The following is a 22,324-nucleotide window of genomic DNA, read 5'->3' on the forward strand; positions in this document are numbered from 1 at the left end:
TATTATAAAGCTTTTGATTAGATTCATGAAAATTATGTCGGTTTCCGGATCCCTTCAAAAATTCAAAGAACAACAGATATAAGTCAATTTCACAGCATCTGCAAATGCAATAAAAGCGGAAGATTTACTACTATCATTATCACTATTAGCGTAACATACATCAACGCGCATTATTATCATATTGTTATTATTATTATTCCATTATATATATATATATATATATATATATATATATATATATATATATGTATATGTACATAAAGAGTAAAACAAGTCCGTGTTTTGAATGAAGCTCGTTTTAAAGACGAAGTATCGTATCAATAGAGTAAACTCTACAAAAACTACGGACTTATAGACCACATTCTTATTTATTAAAAATTCTTTTCTTTTTGTCACAAAAATGCGATAATGATAGTTTCTGCAAAACAAGTAGTGAGCTTTTTTCTCGTTAATCTCTTCGATATTAATTATTATTAATTATACATTAGAACTATATTTAGCATATATTACATTTTCAAATATATAATAATCGTATAATCTAATTTTTAATTTTTGAAAATTGGAAATTTACTAATTATCTCTCAATGTAATTTAATTATTATTAATAATAATTGATATCGAAAAGGTAATTTTGAGATTAACTTTTCATTAATTCTCGGATTAATTCTTGACGGGTACAGCGAATTATGTCGAAAAAATAAGAATAAAATGTTAAAAAAAAAATTAAGAATATAACGTAATGCTCGGCGAAGGCATGTTTTCTTTTTAAACACGCCAAATTTTCTCAATCTCTCGTTGCCAGAATTTGCTCTCGGCAGGTGATAAAATATAGAGAGTTTTAAGAATCTATTCTCTAATCGCGGGACACGCAGATAGAAAGATCTATAAATGTAATATAAATAAATAATAATATAGAGTGTATATATATATATATATATATATATATATATATATATACACGAGATATAGATATTATATAAATATAAATATAAATCTAAATATAAATATATATATATATATATATATATATATATATATAAATAAACACACACACATATGAGATAATATATCGATGTACAATAATTTGAAATAACGATTTATTATTATTATTATTACAATGATTTTACGATGATTATTATTATTATTATAATTATAAATATTATAATATAAGGAAATATTGGGAGGTGTGAATCAATAAATTACTGAATTACTTTCTGTCACTTTTATCCTTATTGAAAAAAAAACTCTTGAGTTTACTAAGTAAAGAATAATTTCAAGTATTTATCTTTTTTATATATAATTCAGAAAGACTGTTGAAAAACTAGAAAACTGTTTTAGAGAATTCAAGATTTATTCAATATTTTTCAGGAAGATAGAGAGAGAGAGAGTGAGGGAGAAGGAATATATTTTAATTGCTAAAATAATTTAAAATTGTTTTAATGTAAAATTATTATAAAATAAAATCTCTATATAATTGTTAAAATAAAATTATATTTTAACAATTTAATTTTAAAATAATTTTGAGAGATTTAAAATAACTTATTTATCACCTATTTTATAATTTGATTATAATTCTTTTTATATTAGATATATTTTTTTTTCAGTTAAATTAAACTTCACAAAACTTCTTCTATCTTCCAAAAAAGTACCTATTTTTTTAATTATAATTAGTTCATCAAAACGTAAAGAAAGTCTTGAAAGAAAAATTATAATATAAAAAGTTTTATGTTAAATCACAACTATTTCTGTTCAATTCTTTAATTATCTTAGATTTTATTAACTAGAATTGTCAATAATTTAATTTTTTTTTAAATTAGAAACTAAAAATTGAAGAAAAAATTATTTTTTTAAATAATTTTTTATCATATTTAATTTCCAAAGTATTTTATTCACAATGTAAAATCTTTGTTTCAAGAGTGGGATGATAATCCCACCGTTGAGAATTAAAATCCACAATTTTTCAAAATGAAGGTTTTGCTTTAAATCTCTTTAATTTCATGAAATATCTAATATAATGTGTCTTGTTACTTGCACTAAAACTCAATTTTCAAATTAACTTACAATTTTATCATGATCAATAAAGGAATTGTGATGAATGATAATCCTCAATCTTCGCCAAGAAATTGGCTACATTGAATTCACCCAAGAATTTTAAATTGGAAGCGGTTGGTCCAAGATATCCTATAAAAAGAAGAAATTAATATTAATATAAGAGAAATAAGATTAATATAGAAAGAAAGAGAGAGAGAGAGTTCAAAATTCTATATATAAATTATTCTTAATAAGTATATCTTGTGTATTTTTTGTCTTCTAGTGCAAGCTAAGTTATGCAAATTTGAGATACTCTTGTAATAATACTCTCGTAATGTGAGATAGCAAAGTCATTCATTTGTAGCGGCATTTCAATCCGACTTTATATAATTTCAATCTATATGTAAACAGTAATGCTAGTCCAATGAAATCGTTCGTCGCGAATATTGTGTTTATCGACTATCAAAAATTTTATTCTGTGCCAACATAAGTAACAGAGAAAATAATTTAATATTAAAAATCGCGTTACAATATGAAGCACCATTCTTAAATTTTCTACGGAAATTGGAAGAAGATATTACAAAGGGAGAGAAAGAGGAGAGTAAATATAATTTAAAAAATAGATCAATTCAAGACGGTTTTACGAGATTCCTTATATAGGTATGTACATTTGAGTCTTAATACGTTAATAATTTAAGGGATAAAAAAGACTTTTCATTTATATTTAATTAAGATTTAATAAAAGATTTAAAATTAAAATTTTTAATTATAATTAATTGAATTATTAATAGAATGCTATGCGTTAATTTTTACATAAGAAATACTTAACGTTGCTTTAAATGATAATTTCTGTAAAATGGACTTTCGGCTCTCAAAAAGCCATTTCCATGCATATGTAAGAAGCTTCTTCAAAATTCAATTAGAGAAGTTAAATCAATCCAAATTAAAAATTAAAATTACGGATTGTGGCTACATTACGTGTTATCTACAAGAATATAAAATAATATAAGGGAAAAATTTTGCATAAAAGAAAAATCGAAAACGAATTAAATAAAAAAGTGTTATACAATAGCAAAAATTACTTATTAATTCTAACATTAACTTTTGTAGAATGTCTAAAGCTGTAGACATTTTAGCTAATTGCTTAATCATTTATTTAAATGGAATTTGATTTCCGGTTTCGAAATGAGTTTCTTGAACATGGAATATTCGCCGCAAATGGACTGTCTGAGTACATATATTTATTACCTACTCTGGTCATCTTCAATAAATCTAGTCACGTAGCTATGTAATATGTAAGGGCCTGCGAAAGAGCAGTCCATCTCTTCCTTGATATCCCTTTCTCTTCCCTTTATTGGAGAAATAACCCAGAAAAACATGCGAGATTTCCCCTAAATCTGCGTCTCATCCTGCAGTTATTACCGTCTTAATCTTCGCCGAGAGTCATAACAATAATATTTAACAAATAATAAGAATATTAAGACATAAGTAGAATCATCGCTCTTTTTTTTACGTTCAGGAAAATAATTTGAAAAAATTTATTTCATCCGTTATATTTCATTAATTAAGACGGTTTTTCCCAACCTATCTTAAAATAAAACGACTTTTGCGATTCAATAAAATCGAGAAAAAGCAAAGCGTTCGGAGATTTATAGAGAAGCATATGTGACGAGAGAAATTGTACACGAATTGATGTCATTCCAATTTGCGAAACGACCCAGATAACAAGAGGATCATCTTTTTTTATAGTTGCAGAAAAAGCGTGACACAGCTGTGTATTATATTATTTTTTTACTTTATAAATAGTTTTTTTTACAATATAGGACAAAAATTGGAAAATTTATTTCCAAACATTTTTAAATCACATTTTTATAAAAATAGGGATTACTTTGTAACTAAATAAACACAAACTTAATACGAAAGCAGACACACAGTTCTTTGCGCCACGATCACATGTTTTCAATGTCTTTTCTTTTTCCATTATCTATTAATAAAATAATTATTATTTATTAATAAAATAATATTTTTATGTATATATCTGTGCAGGATCTAATAGAGGAGCTCATGCTCAAGAAACGGAAAAATATCGGCTTGAATTGTATCTACACGCTACTAAAAAGCTTTGTTAAGCTGTACAATGTACAACGAGAGAATTGGAAATACAAGACAGAGCTACAAATAAAACAATTTTCAATGCCACTGCAAAATGTCTCAGAATAAACACAACAAGGTTAGTAAATATTATAAGTAAATATTATAAAATAATCCTTTTCTAAAAAGGCGTGCAAAGTCAAAGCTCTAAGATATCGCAATCATTGTTGCCTCTTTTCCGCGATGCTGATTGGTTCTTGTTTTCTTATGCTTACTCGATGAACGGCTGTCATTGTATTATATTTTAACAGCTATATGTATCAAAGGGTTAATAAAATATTGATTATTATGTGTTATTAAAAATATATAATGAAAAAAAATATGGTGTGCGCGAAGTGCGCACTTTTCTCAGGTAAATATTTAAAAAATATTCAAGAGAGAGAGAGAGAGAGAGAGAGAGAGAGAGAGAGAGAGTATATAAAGTTTTATTTTACAGGCTATTTTCAATAATTTCAATGAAACTATAGCGATACTCCAGAGGCATCAAATCATTTGTCATTTAAATCGTTTAATTATTTGCGATTGGCATAATTTACAAATAATTTACAGTTTTAATGTTGCATCAGAATTATGTTGATGCGTGTTTATTTGTAACACGTTTATAAAATCGCGTATTGACTGTTTAATGAACAAAATATTCTTGCAAACCAATAATTCATTATTAATAAATCTCGTTTATTGCGAACATATTATTAATATTGTTAGTTTTTAACTGCGTTGATAAAGAGTGCTAAACTCAATCATATCTGTATTTACGTGTATTTATATCTATTTTTGTTCAAAGAGTTTTCACAAGATGTACAATTTACGATATAAATTCGCTGTATACATATTGCAATGAAAATTTGTTTTTTTTTCTTTTTTACTACGAGAAATCAAATTTTACAGAAAGCAGAGCGAAAGAAAATATACAGATTCTGATTTTATTTCCTGTGAATTCTGTTAATTTTTTTTTTTTTTCCATTCCACGGAGATTTTGTCGAGATAAAAGATCTAGTTTGGTTCAGAAAAGAGGACAAAAATAAAGATTAACAAATAAAAATTATATAAAATCGTTAGGTAAATCATCAACTTTGCAAAAAGATACTCTTAAAATTGTATCTATTTCAAATTAGCAATAGTACAATTCTTTAATTTAGGTGTTAATGATATCAAATGATAATTACGATCAATAAGAGTCGAAGCATAGATATATAACATAATCAAACGCTTTTCTCCAGACAATTCTAATAATTTATAATGTATTTATACATTTTTCCGAAAAAATTTAATTATTACAATTCCCTATATTATCATTTAATATTGTATTCTCTTATTTCAACTATATATATATATATCTTTTTTTTCTCTCGGCAAAGTTCTTATTTTTAGACATGTAGAAGTTTGTAGAAGTTTGCCGAGACACGAAAATATTTTTCTTCTCTTCTAATTGATGAAAGTAACGAACCTCGTTATTATACTGTCAGCTATCGATTGTTTATACACGCACCACACGAATAAAATCAAGTCGGTTGGTATAATTAATAATTACGAAACGAATTAATTGCCAGGACTTACTTTTCTTGTGGCCAGCAGGGGGAAACTCCTTGCCTTTACGAGACATAAAAAAGGAAGATTTATGAAGTCAAAGCGATCTAAAAAAAATTGTATAACTGGGAGAAATAATTCTGTAAATATATAATCATTTACCGATTATAGCTACGAATATATAATATTTTGTTATAATATTTTGTTCAACTATAATATTTTGTTTCAGTTTGATTTATTAAATTTTTAACGCACTGTTATATTCGCGTAATCAAAAATGCTATATGTTAACGTAGTGAAATTTAGTATATTTAAATTATATTATTACGTTATTTTACACTATATTTTACACAATGTAGATTTATTTTTGGTTTCTATTATTTATCAAAGAGAGGAAATATGCGACTTTTGGCATCCTGTACATATGTGGACATTTTATTTGGTGGACAGTTTAGTTTCTTCCGCACGTCGCGCTTTATTTTATCCCGCTAAACTTTTTCTGTTCTGCCATATGTACTCAATGCACACACGTTACATATTACATATATGCTTGTACATCTGTGCGACAAGGGGATGGACAGACAGATATGTGTGGGAGGTAGTACAACAGAGTTGATGAATTCCGCTTTGCAGCTTGTGTCAATTTTTACATGATTACGAGGACACACTGTCAATCGATTAAGATAGTTGCTTTTTCCCACAGAAATTTTAATAGAGAAGAGAAAGAGATCAATAACTTGTAAAAAATTTTTTCACAGACTGATTAAAAGAAGACAATTGATTTTATTGAATAAAATTTAATTAGAACTTTTTAATTAGTATCTTTATTAGAAAATTTAAAAAAATGTTACTTTAAGATCTTATTGCTAAAATATTTATGGTTAACGATTCAAATCTGAGCAATATAATGTAATCATAAAATTAGTATCTCATTTTTAATTTAGATAAAAAAATTTTGTTTATATCATTAAAAAAAATTCTTTACTTTCTTTATAATTACAGTTTCTTATAAATCAATTATCAATAAAAATTGGTAATTTATTAATAAAGATATTTATTAATAAAGATAATAAATATTGATAATTCAAAATAAAAAATCCTTAATTTTTTTATATTAAAATTTTATTGAAATATATTTTAATATATTTTATTCTGCGTTAAAACATGATATATCTCATATTGTGCAATCGGACATTGAATAGACTTTTAGTGGATTAATATAGATATTCCAAAAATAGTTGATAATCACAATATCCGCCTGATATCTGATCTGAGACTTGACGTCTCGATTTTAGCGAATTAGATTCACTCTCGACCTCGCGGAGATGGCGGACATGGACGTTCGTTGGCGCGGGACGTTGAAAAACCACCTTTCTCTGTTGGGGTGGAAGTATGGTGAAGAGGGTGAGCTCGGAAATTCGCTGGTAGAGAGAGAAAGAGAGAGAGAGAGAGAACGGATGAGAGTGGTGGCGGAGGGATTCGAGAAGGTGGAAGCGGCACCGCCGTTCGATGTAGGACGAAGAGGGCGAGGGTGAGAGACGCAGAGACAGGGTGGCGCGGTGGTGCGTCGTTGGTGGAAAGCGGGAAAGCCTCTGAAGCAACCACCCACAGTTCACTGCGGCCTCGCGAGCCGTGTCAGCCACACACACTGTGTGTCGAATCGTTCAATTGTTCGCTCGAAATACATCTTCGTTTTCTCTGGACACACTCGAGTCTTCTCTCGTCATGTGAGCAAAACATTAGCCCGGCATATGCGAATTTTCTTACAAATATTTTCGCGAATATTAGAGATACAACACGCGAGATGTAACACACGTGGCGATGGCAGTCCTTGATTATCCATCATCGCGAAGAAGAATTACACAATAAAAACGAAATATTTTTTCGCGTAAAAAGAATCTGCAGTGATAAATTCCAAGTGATAAATTGAGGTGTCGACTCGAGGATGCGTATCCCAACGCTGGAGAGATCAATGACGATGGTCTAATTTCAATCTACTGTTCCTAGATATCATAATGTCAGTATGAGTCATTGAATCCGAGAAGTGTTTAAGACTGACGTTCTAACTCTGATCTTCCGATCCTTATCTTGCCGAATGCGAAAGATATATTTGATAGATGAATGATGATGATTAAACTTTAATTTTTCACGTGTGGATATTATAAAGAAATCCTAAAGACGTTTCTTTAATTAATTAAATAAGATTGACGATGTGATTGCCAGTGAAAAACTATAATAGTTGCTGTACCGAAGAGATATTCTTATACGATAAATTGAAGCTGATGATTTTAACTTTGCGATAATCATATACGCCCTGGAGTGAATTTCATGAAATTTAATAATTCGTAACAATTTCTATTCAAATTCCCAATAATCAGCATTCACGATATTTGCGCATTAATTTCCAGCAAAATTTAATTTATTTAAGCTGGGGAAGATTATCATCCCGTTCAGCCGAAACATTTCTCTTGTTTAATCAAAACGGATAATTCGTCAATCATTTTCTGCGTGCCACGGCTTTCATCATACCGATGATTTATATGTACTTTTTTCGTTGCTCGTAATCAATGACCAGTGCGACCTTCAAACGTAAGCAACATCAATACTTTGATAGAATACATCTTCTTGTCTTAAAAAAATTGGCAAGCATGGAATTGATATTACGTCCTCTTATGTGAGTTAAGACGGATGAGGACGAAGAGGATCCTATTTATACCGCAATGTGTTAAATACACTCGAGAAGATAGAAGCCTGTTTTTGCTAATCCTGTGAACCACGTGTTTCGTGTGATATCTGTGATGGTGCGAGTACCATGACGAGGTACGACTTTGTGCAAGATGACGGTGCATTAAATGTTTACAAAGAAGATAACTTCTAATATGCATCGGCAATCATTTTACGTTCATGTAGATCGCATGTTTCAATTTTACCGCTCTGAGAAAGCACCTGAAAGTGCTCTTTGTGGTCATTTAATGGATATTGACTTAGTGGAAAATTTATTTAATAAATTATAAATTAATTGAAAAGGGGCGGTTTTAGATCAAAAGCATTAATATTATAACAATAGCATTCGATAAATATATTTTGTAATTATGCCAATCATTGATATGATTATACACGATACTTGTCTATGCTCTTCTATTCATAATAATGATAATTTATATGTAAGTATGCCGATATTTTCGTAAACGAGTTTCATTTAACGTTTCAATTCAAAGCAACAATGCAATTAATTAATCATAAATATAATTTTTCTCAATATTTGTGGCATTAATAATTAATATTTTCTCTATTAATTTACTTGTGAAAAAGAGATGGTCATAAATGCAGAAAAATTATTTTTCTTGATGTAATTTAAAATGTAGACTTTAAATTAATATAAATAAAAATTATTTTCCGATTATATTATTTATCGACGTGAGAAATTATTTTCTGATTATATCATTTATGCCTAAAATAAAATTTAAAAAAAGATTTTGTGATATAAAATCAGAATAATAAAAGAAAATGATTGTGCATAAACCTTAATGAGGCTATTAATGTAATACCGAAATTTTAATTGAAAATTATATATATATATATATATAATATATAAATAATCTGTTAAGCAATCATGATACTATAAATATATGATTTTTGGTAGCGGAGATATCAATGCGATTTCATAATCCTACTCATAATCATAGATAAAGCTGTGTAAATAAAACGAATTAACAGTATTTATGCAGTATATTATGTAATAGCAAAGGCTGTTAATTCATCGACTCACTCGCGTATTTTCGCTAAGACAATTTGCAAACAACACTGATTACTCATTCAATATAATATTAGCTCAATGAAATTTACTTTGTGTCGCACAATGTCTCGCTTTTCCACAAACCTTCCATTGAAAGATTTTATTTTCTTAATAAATACATACACATAGTGCGAGCAGAATGTGATCAAATAACTGACGAAATAACTCGAATATATATGTAACTGAAGAGATAATAAATAATTAAATAAAAATATAACTGAGAGTAAAAAATGTCAGAAGAAATAAATGTAACGATGAAGAAATAATACATCGATTGTTGTCAAACATATAATAACAGAAGATGTCTTCGTCTCCCGGAATCTCGATTAATCAGCGTAAAAGACATAGTGACATTATTTATTTATGCGAGTGGAATTGTCATGAACTAAAATACTGTAAATCGATTTTTTCTTGTGGGCAAGACGCGCTGGAAGTAGCTAAGTCGGACAACAAGAACCAGCTGTGAGAAATTTTGAGGTAAGATATTGTCTATATATCTAACGGAATATCAATTCGAAAGTTATTCGTCTTTCATGTGCGATAAATGTGTTCGCAGATTTATTTTTAATATTAGCTAATTTATGTATATTGCTTATCTTTGAAATAACACAATTAGACACGTCTTATCGACGACTATTATTTAAATCGACAAGTGTAATGAATATAATGGATTCAAATGTATAAAAATATTATTGAATTAATAATCAGAATATAAGATTTAAAAAGATAGTGATATGACATAGATCTATATCTAACAGTGAAAAACATACATTTTGTGCATATTTTTCATCTGCAATAATACATATCAAGATAAAGACATTTGCATTTTTTTCGAAAATATTAATGAAATTTCATAAACATTAATAAAAGGCAGACAAGTAACAAGCATTTGTATAACAAATTTTTATGTCTAACGAATACATACACAAAATTTATAGAATTTAAACTTTTAATATAAAATGGGCTTTATATGTGTGTGTACGCGAGATGTTAGACACAATATTTTACTATTGTATTACAAGAACTTCATCTAAATCTACTTTGCAACCGTGATGCTAATATATGAAATCGATTTTGTCGGTATCGATAATTGAAATTTTTTTTCATAATTACATTGATCACGCATCATGTGCGTATTCGTAATAATCGTAATACGCAACAGAATAGATACGTAAGTGCATTGAGTCGAATTATTTAGTGAGTTGGCAAAATTTTCTGCCGGTTAAAACAATCGCGTCGCGTCGTATTTGTTTTATTACGTGTCGATCGATTTTCGATGTGGCTGACACATAAATGTTGAGAGCTGCTTCCACCTTGAAACTCATTATTGCTCATCTATTTCCATGGTTATGTTTTAGTTGCCGAGAATATAAACAGCTTCCACAGTTTGCCATTATTCATAACGCGCAGTAAAACTCATTTTCTCAATTTAAAAATCCCATTTTTCATATATATGATCTATGAACTTACAATTCAACACAGGACCTTATTTAACAAAATATAGATAGAATTCTAAAAAAATTACAGTTTGTTCAAGCTTTAATTATAATTTGTCATATTTAATTATAGTTTGCTTTATAATTAACTTAATTAATATTTATTAATATTAATATTTATATTATAGTTTACTTTATAATTAAAATAATTAATTATAGTTTACTTTATAATTATTTTGTAATTAATAAAGACGTGAAAAAAATAAAGTTCAATGTGAAAAAATATATATATAAACAAATTAATAAAAGAGATTACATAAAAATTACTTTTAATGTAATTTTAATTTCAATTACTAAAAAATTATCAAAAAGAATTTTTTTCAACCTGTAACATGTATTGTTCGAGAAAATTATTTCGCTTTAAAAATTTTCATAAGGTTGTCAGTGTCGTGCGGTTATCAAAGCATCGCTTTCTGTAATCTGGTTATACGTAACATACATATACCATATATACGCTTGAATACTCGTATGCTTGCGGTAAATGGCAACCTAAATATAATAATAGAAGCTAGTTTTTCCCTAAGCACAGAATATATTTTAGCGTTGTAAAGCTTCACGTCTTACAGAAAAAAACGAAACAAGATTACGTTAGTCGATGCCAATGACCTTGTATAGATCTTATTACAGACAAGAACTGCAGATACATATATTTTATCTATTATAATATAATTATTATATATATGTATATAATATATATATAAAATTAATATAAAATTATTTTTTTTTTAAATTCTGTTAAGGGTATATGTAATAGAATATTTATAAAAATAAAAATTTCGATAAAGTTTCTATATTTATGCATATTTTTTCTCATTCTTTTTTTTGATTAATTTTAAACTTTTCTTTCATATATATCGTATTCTTTATATTAACTAATTTGTACGCTGCTGGAAAAATGTGATATTACAAATGCTTGATGATTTTCCAACAGAAATATCACGAAGCCATTTAACAACACAGTTTTGACTTTCTAACGAGCACTAGCTTTAAAAATACGTAAACTTTTCAAGTTTCATCGTGCATTATTCACTTCCGCGATTTCTTATTACGAGAGGTTCGGTCGTGTTTTACACGGAGATTCGGTCGTAAATTTCCATATTCGCGAATCCTATTACCGTCATTTGAATAAAGTTGCGTACCACGCGATTGGCCGTTTTTCATTCACGAACCAAAACTCGTCTAGGTTCGACTTCAAATATCCGCAAAATTTGCATTCATGATTCACTGTAAAATACCCCCTAGATTTTTCAGATATTTTTGTCTTGCATAAGATAATGTTACATTCAAATATGAACAAAATATCGAGCGTATAGTACATATATATATTTCATATAACCAGATTGCAGAAAGACAAAATAATTTTTAATATACACATTATAATTTAAAAAAATTATTTTTTGACAATTTTTTTCTGGCATTATAACATCTTTATTAATTATAAAGCAAACTACAATTAAATATGATAAATTGTATTTAAAGCTTAAAGAAGCTGCGATTTTTTTAGAATCCTATCTATTATTTGTTTATTTTAAATTAATAATTAATAATATAATTATAAGCTATATATATATATATATATATATACATAAAGATATCAAATTCATAAATATACTTTCTATACCGCATATAATTTTAAATCGTCCGATATTCGCCCTAAAATCAATGTTCCTCAGCACGAGAGAATTATTACGCCAAATCGCGAATAACGTCTTGAATTTTATATCTCGCACCGGAAATACGGAAATGACGGAAAACGGTGGGAGTGACGATGCTTTGTAATCGCGTGAATGGAATATCCATGTATTTAACTCGATGCGAGAAAAGATTCAACTTTACGATATCCAAAATATATATATATAAAATTAATTATAAAATTAAATTATAAAATTGGAAATAAAAAGTGAAAGAAAAATGATGATATACATATACTTGTAATATTAATGCTACATTTGCGCGCGATGCACGCGCACAATAAAATCTATCTATTCCTTTTATTTTGATTCAATTTCAATTTTTCTCTTATATGTTGATTCAACTTGATGTTGCGCGCCACCCTTTGAATTGTTCGATATTCGTTCTGAAATTGACGCCGCAGTTCGCGTCGAAGATGGCGCGAATCTACGTGCGCACTTCACGCTGCTCGACGCGAAGTCCGGAATATTATATCAAATCGCGTCAAAAGTTAATATACTTCGGGTAACAATGTCTCGTATTGCGTGTTCGTATTTCATAGTAAACGCGAAAAACGATAGCGACGATTACAGCGACGACGATGGTATCTTACAGCCGCGCTAGTAGAACATCCACGCGTTTGATCCGAAGCGAAGCAAAGTGAAATGAGGTAAGCCGATTTTACGACATCAACGTACGCTCACTTTACTTTTGCGTTTCGAGTTGCCTTCAATTGCCTTGCAATGCCTTCAAATGCTATCGATTCTTAATAACTCTACGATTCTTTGATTTTCCAATTATTTTCATCTTAGCTTTTCAGATATCTCAAGAAATATGATATAGCATCTTGAGCGACAAAATATCTAAACATATATGTAGAGTTTTTATCTTTATTTCTAAAAATATTGAAATATATAGCGAATAATTACTTGCTATTAGTATAAATTAATTCAAAAAATTAATAAAAATTAATCATTACTTATGATATAAAAATTATTAATAATTAATATATATTTTAATATATATTAATTATTAATAATTTTTTATATCATAAGTAATGATTAATTTTTTGAATTATATTTTAAACAACATAAAGATTAAAATATATATTTCATCACAAGATTAGAAATTATATAAACTAATAACAGATTATTAAAAAAAATTAAAAGAAATAAATTAAAATATATTTAAAATTACTAATAACAAATACAATTTTACAATTGTAAAAAGCGTGAGAGAAGGGGAGGGAAGGAAAAGAAAAGCGTTTCATGATAAAATTATTAATCGGCAGGATATAATGTAAAAAGTGTAGCTAAGCGCAGAAATTGCATTCAAACAGCCGTGATTTGCGTAATTATTCCACGCTAACAATTATGTTACACGCTTCGTGTTCCGAGAAATTATTAGTCGAGCTAATAACGAGAGCCGAGCGATTTTTTTCGCGTGAGAAAAATTATTCACGTGTCAACTTCTCCGTCGTTGCAGAATTTTCATGACACAATAAAAAAAAAAAACGCGCGCGAATGTTCATATATAATAAATTTTACAGAATAATTTCCTTCTCTTTTATTGTCGCCGTTTTTTGATAAATTTTTCAAGACAGTTTTTTTCTCATACATTTCGCGAATATAATTAGTCTAACGATATATCGCGAATAAAAATGATACATGCATTAAATTAATTTTTTGCATAAACAAAGCTCTATTCTATTCAATTCCATCTTATTTGTATTTTTTTATAAGTAATGTTAAAGCTTATTTCAAAATAATTTTGTAAAAATAGAAATACACGCTAGGATTTTTCATAAATATTTTATTATTTAATCAAATTTTATTTTATTTATTTTATTATAAATTTTGTTTATATATAGAAAATAATTTTTTACTTCTCTTTATTTTTTATTCAGAAAAATTTCTATTAAGAATTAAATTTCGAAAATCAAATTAAAATAAAAAAATTTTAATAAAAAAATTAATTAAAAAATTTAACTAAAAAAGTTTTACCTATTAGATTAATTGAAAAAAATAATTGAGATGTTCAAAATAGAAGATTTATCACTAATGCATTACATCGATGTTTCCATTACAAATAAATCAACATATTATTTAGAGAATTTATAGATACAAGTTAACTATGAATCTAGAACACTCTGTATTCAGCAGATCTATAAATATCGAACAAAACATTTCACGTTACGGTCGCAAAAAATTGCATTCGATATTTTAATATAACTTGTATGAAAATAGAAGAGCCGATAGATTGAAAAGCAAGCTTTTTAGAAACGTAACTTTTTTAATATGACGAGAAACGTCAATGATACATTATTCCATCGTTTTTCATTTTCTATCATTCAACCTGATTCATTTTACATGATAAAAGATTTTGTCGCGTTCAATCGACTGAATCTTCATTTTAAATCTACTTTCTTATATCTTCTGGATATAAAATAGCACAGATGTATATAAGTATGAAGCTATAAGTTGATAAGAGTGTAACGAAAATGGACGACCTTATATTTATAAAACTACATTTTTGAAACAAATAAAGTCAGTCCTAGAATTAAAATTAATTTATTATTAGAAAATAATAACAATAATAAATGATTAAAGTTCTCCAAATAAAAATAAAAATTAAAAATAACGAAATTCTAAAATAAAAGATTATAACTTTATATCTCTCAGATAAATAACCTTTAATATAATTAGTAATTAAAAATATTAATAATAAAAAAGTGCTAATTATTATAATATATACGACCTACATATATCAAATAAAAAATATTAAAATATTGGATTAATAAAATTTTTATTATGATGTTGACACTAACAATATTTATAATATAAAATTCTTATACGTCTGCATGTGTATTAACATATTTGAATAAAAAAATCGAAAAGTTTATGAATTATCTTTTTTATGAACAATAAGAAAAATTAAATGTATCAGATAGAAATTTGATTAAATAATAAACATGAGAGGAAATTGTGTTAATTTTGTGATATGTTTTTGATAGCATCTCGATTTACATACGTTTATTAAATATTATATTCCTTATCGTTATATATTTACAGTATCAATTTATTAAATTTTACATCTATTATCGTTATTTATATCTCGTTAGTGTTTATACATTGTTCAAGCGATAATTAATACTGTTAATATTATTTATATATCGCTCATGGTAATTGAATTTTCTTTTATGTGGTGTAATTTCGATATGACGTCGTAATAATTAAATTCTAGATCGCGAATGTGAAATAAAGCTTCACAGGCTGTTCTATGAACAGTATGTTCAACCGCGTGTTAATTTGCATTTGTTATTTTCATTATGCCTAATGTACATATTTTGCTTTAGCATCAGATCGTATTGTTGCGATTCGTTATTTTCATGCATCTCTCGCGATCCCTGTGTAAATCCAATTTCATGTAGAGCATACAAGTATTTGTATTCCTGCGATAAATCAACGGCCTTTTAACGCGGATTATGTACTCGCACATACTAAATACATTTAAATATATTGATTCTGAATAATCCAAATTATTTGGAATATTTATGATAAAAAAGTTCAGCCAGTTCAGGCAAAGTTACAGCAACTAATGATAACTGAAACTTATCAAATATTTAAATTTCAAATTTTCAATTATATTAAAATTTGACAAATTTATAATTTATAATTTCTCCGTCACATTTTGTTTCTTATTTAAAATGAGATATATTGCAAAAGATATTGTTTTAATGACTAACCTATACGTTTATTTCGCGTCATAGTCATGCAAATTAATTAATCATGCAAACTGAAAATTTCTAATTGTTTATGATGTTTATAATGAATGATCGCGTTCTGGATTACAGTTAGCGATTATCAGGTGAGCATATAGTTAATTCCTGCGATAAATGACATAAAAATATCGCGGCAATGGTTATTTGATTCAAGTAATTAATATGTAAATGGCATGACATATTTACTGTCTATTAATAATACGTATATTCGCGGGATTTATGTTGGAAACTATATTTATAATATTAAATGTTTAGTTTCGATATATATTACGATTGTAGAGATATTACGATGACACCGATCATCTTGCACCATTATCTTCTCGTTAGAATCATGCCACGTGAATAAATATACAAAACATGTATTGTATATATTCGTATATATACGACGATAATGTTTAATAAAAAACAAATATCAAACTTTGAGACATATAACGCTCTGTGTGTACATATGTGCGTGTATGTGTATATAAATTCTTTCAACAATAAAATTATTGAAATATGCCAGATTTTCCCAAACATTTGTTAATTTTTTAATTAACAAACTCTGATGAAGTGCATCGTAATATTGCGAAAAATGAGAGAAGATTATATTATATCTCCTGTAATATCAAAATTAGATATTTTAATATCACAAGTTTTTAAATAAACAATTTTTAATTAATTACAATTTTAATGAAAAAAAGTTATATTATCATATATATATATATACATATAAAATATAAGGGCAGATTTTTATTTTAGTAAAATAATTTTGATTAAAATCTTAGTCCGACAGATATCTTAATTAATTAATCTAGGAAAAGTTATATTAATTTTAGAATATAAAAACGAAAACATATTTTCTTAATAGTAAATTATTAAAATTTAATACTTTTTACCAAAATTTATTCATTATTAATTAAATAATTCTCTTTCTCTCGTTTTTTTTAGTGTATCACGATAATTAAATTAAATCGAATTGCAAATGAAAAATAAAGTTTGTTTAAAATATAAAAAAAAAAAAATTAAAAATATTTTTTATTTCACTCGCTATTCAAATTTTCTTGCAAAATTCCCACATAAAATATAATAATATAATAACATTTTATTATTAAACTTTTTAAAAAAGTATTAATCTAAAATTACTTTATAATTCTCTTTTCAATATAGATTCGTAAATATAAAAAATACTTTTGCAAATAGATATATAAAAATAAAATTTTATGTAGTTTTAAATGTTTTATGTTATTTATATTTAGCTGTACACATTTTATATATGCACATTTGTGTATATTTTGTTTGCAGATTATTATTGCACAAGGACAATGAAAAATCTGCGAAAAATGCATTCAAAAATACCATTTCGTCGTCGACTCGAAATTTGCCGGAATGCCCGGAACAAGATTTAACACTACAACTGCATAAAACTATAATTAAAATTACGGGAAAAAAATAAAGAAACACGATTTACTCGCTGTTGCGACTATATCCGTGACTAACGGACAATCATCAGAATAGCTCAAAAATATACGAAGCACTTTTCTAGAAACTCGACTAATCAAGTATTCAAGTATTCAAATATCAATTCAAGTAATTCAACATAGCTCACACACGCACAAAATGCGTCTCTATTTAATTTCTTCAGAATGGGCTTTATCGACAAGATACAAAATATTCCGAGTAAATGATTTTGAATGTTGCAATTGAAAAATATCGAAATTTACGATATCGCTCAGATAAAATCGTAACTTGACATTTGTAAATGGACCGATTACATGCCGTCCTCGTCCGTCACATCAAAGAAGAAACGAGAAAAGACGAAGAAAAAGCCGTCGAACGACGGTAGCCAATTGAGAGAAGCGAGAAAAAAAAACAGCTCGTCAAAATGGGATTTAATGAGACGTTGGAAGAGGATCTAGATAACACTACGGATCTGCCAAGCAAACTCCTTCTCGACACTGGACAACGCAACATCAGCAAAAACTATTATGAGGTCGAGTATATTCTAATATTAACCGTCAAAGGCCTTATTATGGGCTTCATCATCTTAAGCGCACTCTTTGGTAATCTACTGGTTATTGTCTCGGTTATGAGACACCGGAAGCTACGAGTAATCACCAATTATTTCGTGGTATCGTTGGCCTTGGCGGATATGCTGGTCGCTCTATTCGCCATGACGTTCAACGCTTCCGTGGAGCTTTTTGGACGATGGTTATTCGGATACTTCATGTGCGATGTATGGAACTCGCTGGATGTCTTCTTCAGCACTGTCAGCATTCTTCATTTATGTTGCATCAGTGTCGATAGATATTACGCAATCGTTCAACCGTTGGACTATCCGTTAATCATGACGAACGTTAGACTGGGAACCATGTTGAGCGTTGTGTGGTGTTCTCCGACCGTTATGAGCTTCCTACCGATCTTCGCGGGATGGTATACCACAAAGGAACACTTGGAGTACAGGCGAACCTACCCGGATGTTTGTGTGTTTAAAGTCAACAAGTTCTACGCCATCATTAGTTCCAGCGTCAGTTTCTGGGTACCGGGAATAATCATGATTGCGATGTACTACAGAATTTATAAAGAGGCCGATCGTCAGGAGCGCATGATGTATCGGTGAGTGATTTTTTTTCAATGTCTTATTAGCAATTATTATTATATACAAGATATTGACAAATACTTGCAATTAGATAAATTAGTAGACTGTAAATTTTGATTAATATATTTGTGACAGATAGAATTATAAGCACAGATATTAATTTTTAATATTTCAATATATTTGCAATTAATTTAGATAAAATTATAAAGTGCATCTTGGCGTTTGATATTGTGATATATTCGCGAGATGGATGAGATCATAAATACTTTTCATAAACTGACACTGAAGGATCTATTCAGTGATGATACTCCTATTATTTTTTTGAATGCTTAAAACGCTTGTTTTAATAAATTAAAATTTGACACATCATTATTAATGATAAAGGAAAAAATCTATAATTTTATCATGTAATAATAAAATTTAATCTGTATATAAATAGAATGTTAAATTTATGCATCATTTCACGATTTTTTAGAAGCTTTTGATATTAGCACTTTTCATGACTGAACATGAAGAATGGTTCGGGAGAAAAAAATGATGAATTTCATTATTTAAAAAATTTATAGCTAATGAATTATGTGAATTTTCTCGGTTAAATTTTTGTATTTCTTTTATTATTAAATTCATATTAACTTTGAAATTTATAATAGAGAAAGCGTCAGTTTCCACTACATTATGTAAACAATATAATTTGACAAACATTCCGATAGATTTGAGTAGCCGTTTATCTTATCATTTAATTTTTTTCGAATACTTCTTTGCTAAACAACCTAATGTATAAAAGGCTATTATCGTGTTGTTAGAATAACTAGACGATATGTGATCGTTAAATCTCGAAAAGGCACTTTCATCCGTGAAAGAAAAGGAAAGAGAGAAATAGAAAGAGAAAAAGAAAGAGCACTCGCCATTAGTTTCTTCCCGAAAGATGTTCCCGAAAACCTCGTGCCGTTCTTGAATGTCCAATTAGGGTAAAAGGCGCGAAAGAAGGTATAGACGAGTAGCCGACCAACAACAAATGTGCTTCTCGAAAGGAAGAAAGCACTCCGAAATAATCCCTCACCATTCTTCCTCGTATTGTGCAGCTTGCGTCCCATTACTAGCTTCCAAATGTTCTCTTTTCATTCAATGAAAAAATTTTAATTATAAAATAATAATAGCATTTTTTCTACAATATAATTATTGCGCCTTGCCTTTGTATCGTTTTCAATTTTATCATACAATGCAGTCTACAATGCAGTTACAGCAAAGTAAATAATTTGATTTTAATTAAAAGCGCAAGAGACTGTGATTCTTTTTACTGATAAAAATAATATCTTTCTAGGTTTATTTTTGTCAAAAACGATATTATCTTCGCTTTTTTCACGCTCGATCGATGAAACTTGTGATTCGCGACCTTGTGTCGCGTTTTTTTCTAATTTTCTATATTTTCATAAATTACATATCCGCGGAAGGTCGCGTGTCGTGCTCTTTATGCAACGCGGTGTCCGTCGCACTTCGCGCACACACGTTATTCTGCCACGCTTTGAATGCACCCAGACATTGCGACGTCTATTTATGAGCGGCAACAGGAAAATGCAAACGCAAAATGTAAAGTGAAAATTTCGTCGTGTCGTTCTCGAATTCGCAGTGTTGACTATCAAAAGATCCACTGAAGTTTTGACAAGTAAAAATACATCTTAATAGTCGGTATAAGCAATAAAACTTTCATCTGAGTTCACTAAATCTCAATTCAAAAAATATTTTCAAAAGTTTAACAAATTTTTAATATGCCATACTGATTTTTAAAAGGCCATATTTACTTTCACACACACACACACACACACACACACACACACACACACACACAACATCACAATATATATATATATATATATATATATATATATATATCACACATCGCGAACATTTTAGTTTTATGATAGCCAGAAAGAGTACGAAATGCCAGAGTTAGTTCCACGTACATTCGCTTATAAACGGACAACGAGAAAATGCAAACAGGATGAAATAGAAATTTCATGTTGCTCTCGAATTTTCCGTGTTTGCAAACGCTAAAGTACGACTGGAATTTTCATGTAGCGATTCGCGAAACGATATTTAATCTTAAATAACAAGAAAATTACATATATAGATTTCATATTATGTATTTTTAAATGATAAAGGTAAATGTGGATAAATTCGACGAAAATTCACTTTTATTTAAAAAATTTTAAATCAAACTTTATTATTAATGAAAAGAGATATGTTATATGTTATGTGACGATGAAAATATTGAGACATTATAATGATAACATCATGTATATTTCGCATTTAATTTTATGTCAGAGTTATGCTGGACAGCACGTCAAATTTCAGCACGCCAAGTGACTCTGACGCTTTCAATCCCATGACGAGTTACTATCTTCAAAAGCAGAATTCTGTCTTGTTTGCTGACGATTTCAATTTGTACCAGTTTTGGATTTGATGCCAAAACTGATACTCAGCGTCACGTTGGAAAACGAGTTTTGCATCTCGCTTCTGCGGCGCGTTATAAATTTCACAAAATCGATCGTGACTGACGAGTTGAAAAGTTACATTTGGTTTACGAATGCATGCAACATGTTACAGGCGGTTTAGAACCACGATGCGTGATGTAGTATTTTCTAAACGTAAAACAAAAAAAAATATTTTATCAAAACATTTGTAAATATTCAGCAGTATTTCGTTCTAAATTTTAAACAAAAAATAATATACAATTTTTATTGTTTTTTTTTTTTTTTTGAAAATTTACATAAAAAGACTTTTTAATTAACAATATTAAATAAAAATAAATTATTTCTTAGAATGTAAAAAGAAAATTTATTTTAATGCTATAAATTTTTCTATGGAAGGAAAAAGAGCACATAGAAAAATATTTTTATAATTATTTAATATATATATATATATATATATATATATATATATATAATATAATTATTTATATATATATATATATATATATATATATAAAATATTAATTTAGAGACATATTATTTATATCTATATTAATGATACACACACACACACACACACACACACACACACACACACACACACACACACACACACACCACACACCACACACCCACACCCACACCCACACACACACACCCACACACACACACACACACACACACACACACACACACACACACACATATCATTAATATAGATATAAATAATATGTCTCTAAAAAATTAATATAAGTCTAAAATATAAGTTTAAAAACAGATTTTGCAAATTTCTTCAATTTTACTCTAACGAGTGCGATTCTAGCA

At 28.0% G+C, this 22,324-nt stretch overlaps 1 protein-coding gene across 1 annotated transcript in view; it reads left to right on the top strand.

Annotated features, from left to right (window-relative positions):
• Positions 1-9,864: 9,864 nt before the first annotated feature.
• The window catches only part of LOC126857017 (octopamine receptor beta-1R-like), a 42,488-nt gene continuing 30,028 nt past the window's right edge, over positions 9,865-22,324 (top strand). The window contains exons 1-2 of the mRNA XM_050606088.1: positions 9,865-9,982; positions 17,738-19,048. Coding sequence (XP_050462045.1) covers positions 18,318-19,048 — 731 coding nt within the window. The 5' untranslated portion in view covers positions 9,865-9,982; positions 17,738-18,317. The remainder of the gene's footprint in view (positions 9,983-17,737; positions 19,049-22,324) is intronic.

The sequence above is a fragment of the Cataglyphis hispanica genome, chromosome 20 (genome assembly GCF_021464435.1).
Source record: "Cataglyphis hispanica isolate Lineage 1 chromosome 20, ULB_Chis1_1.0, whole genome shotgun sequence".
Taxonomy (NCBI): domain Eukaryota; kingdom Metazoa; phylum Arthropoda; class Insecta; order Hymenoptera; family Formicidae; genus Cataglyphis; species Cataglyphis hispanica.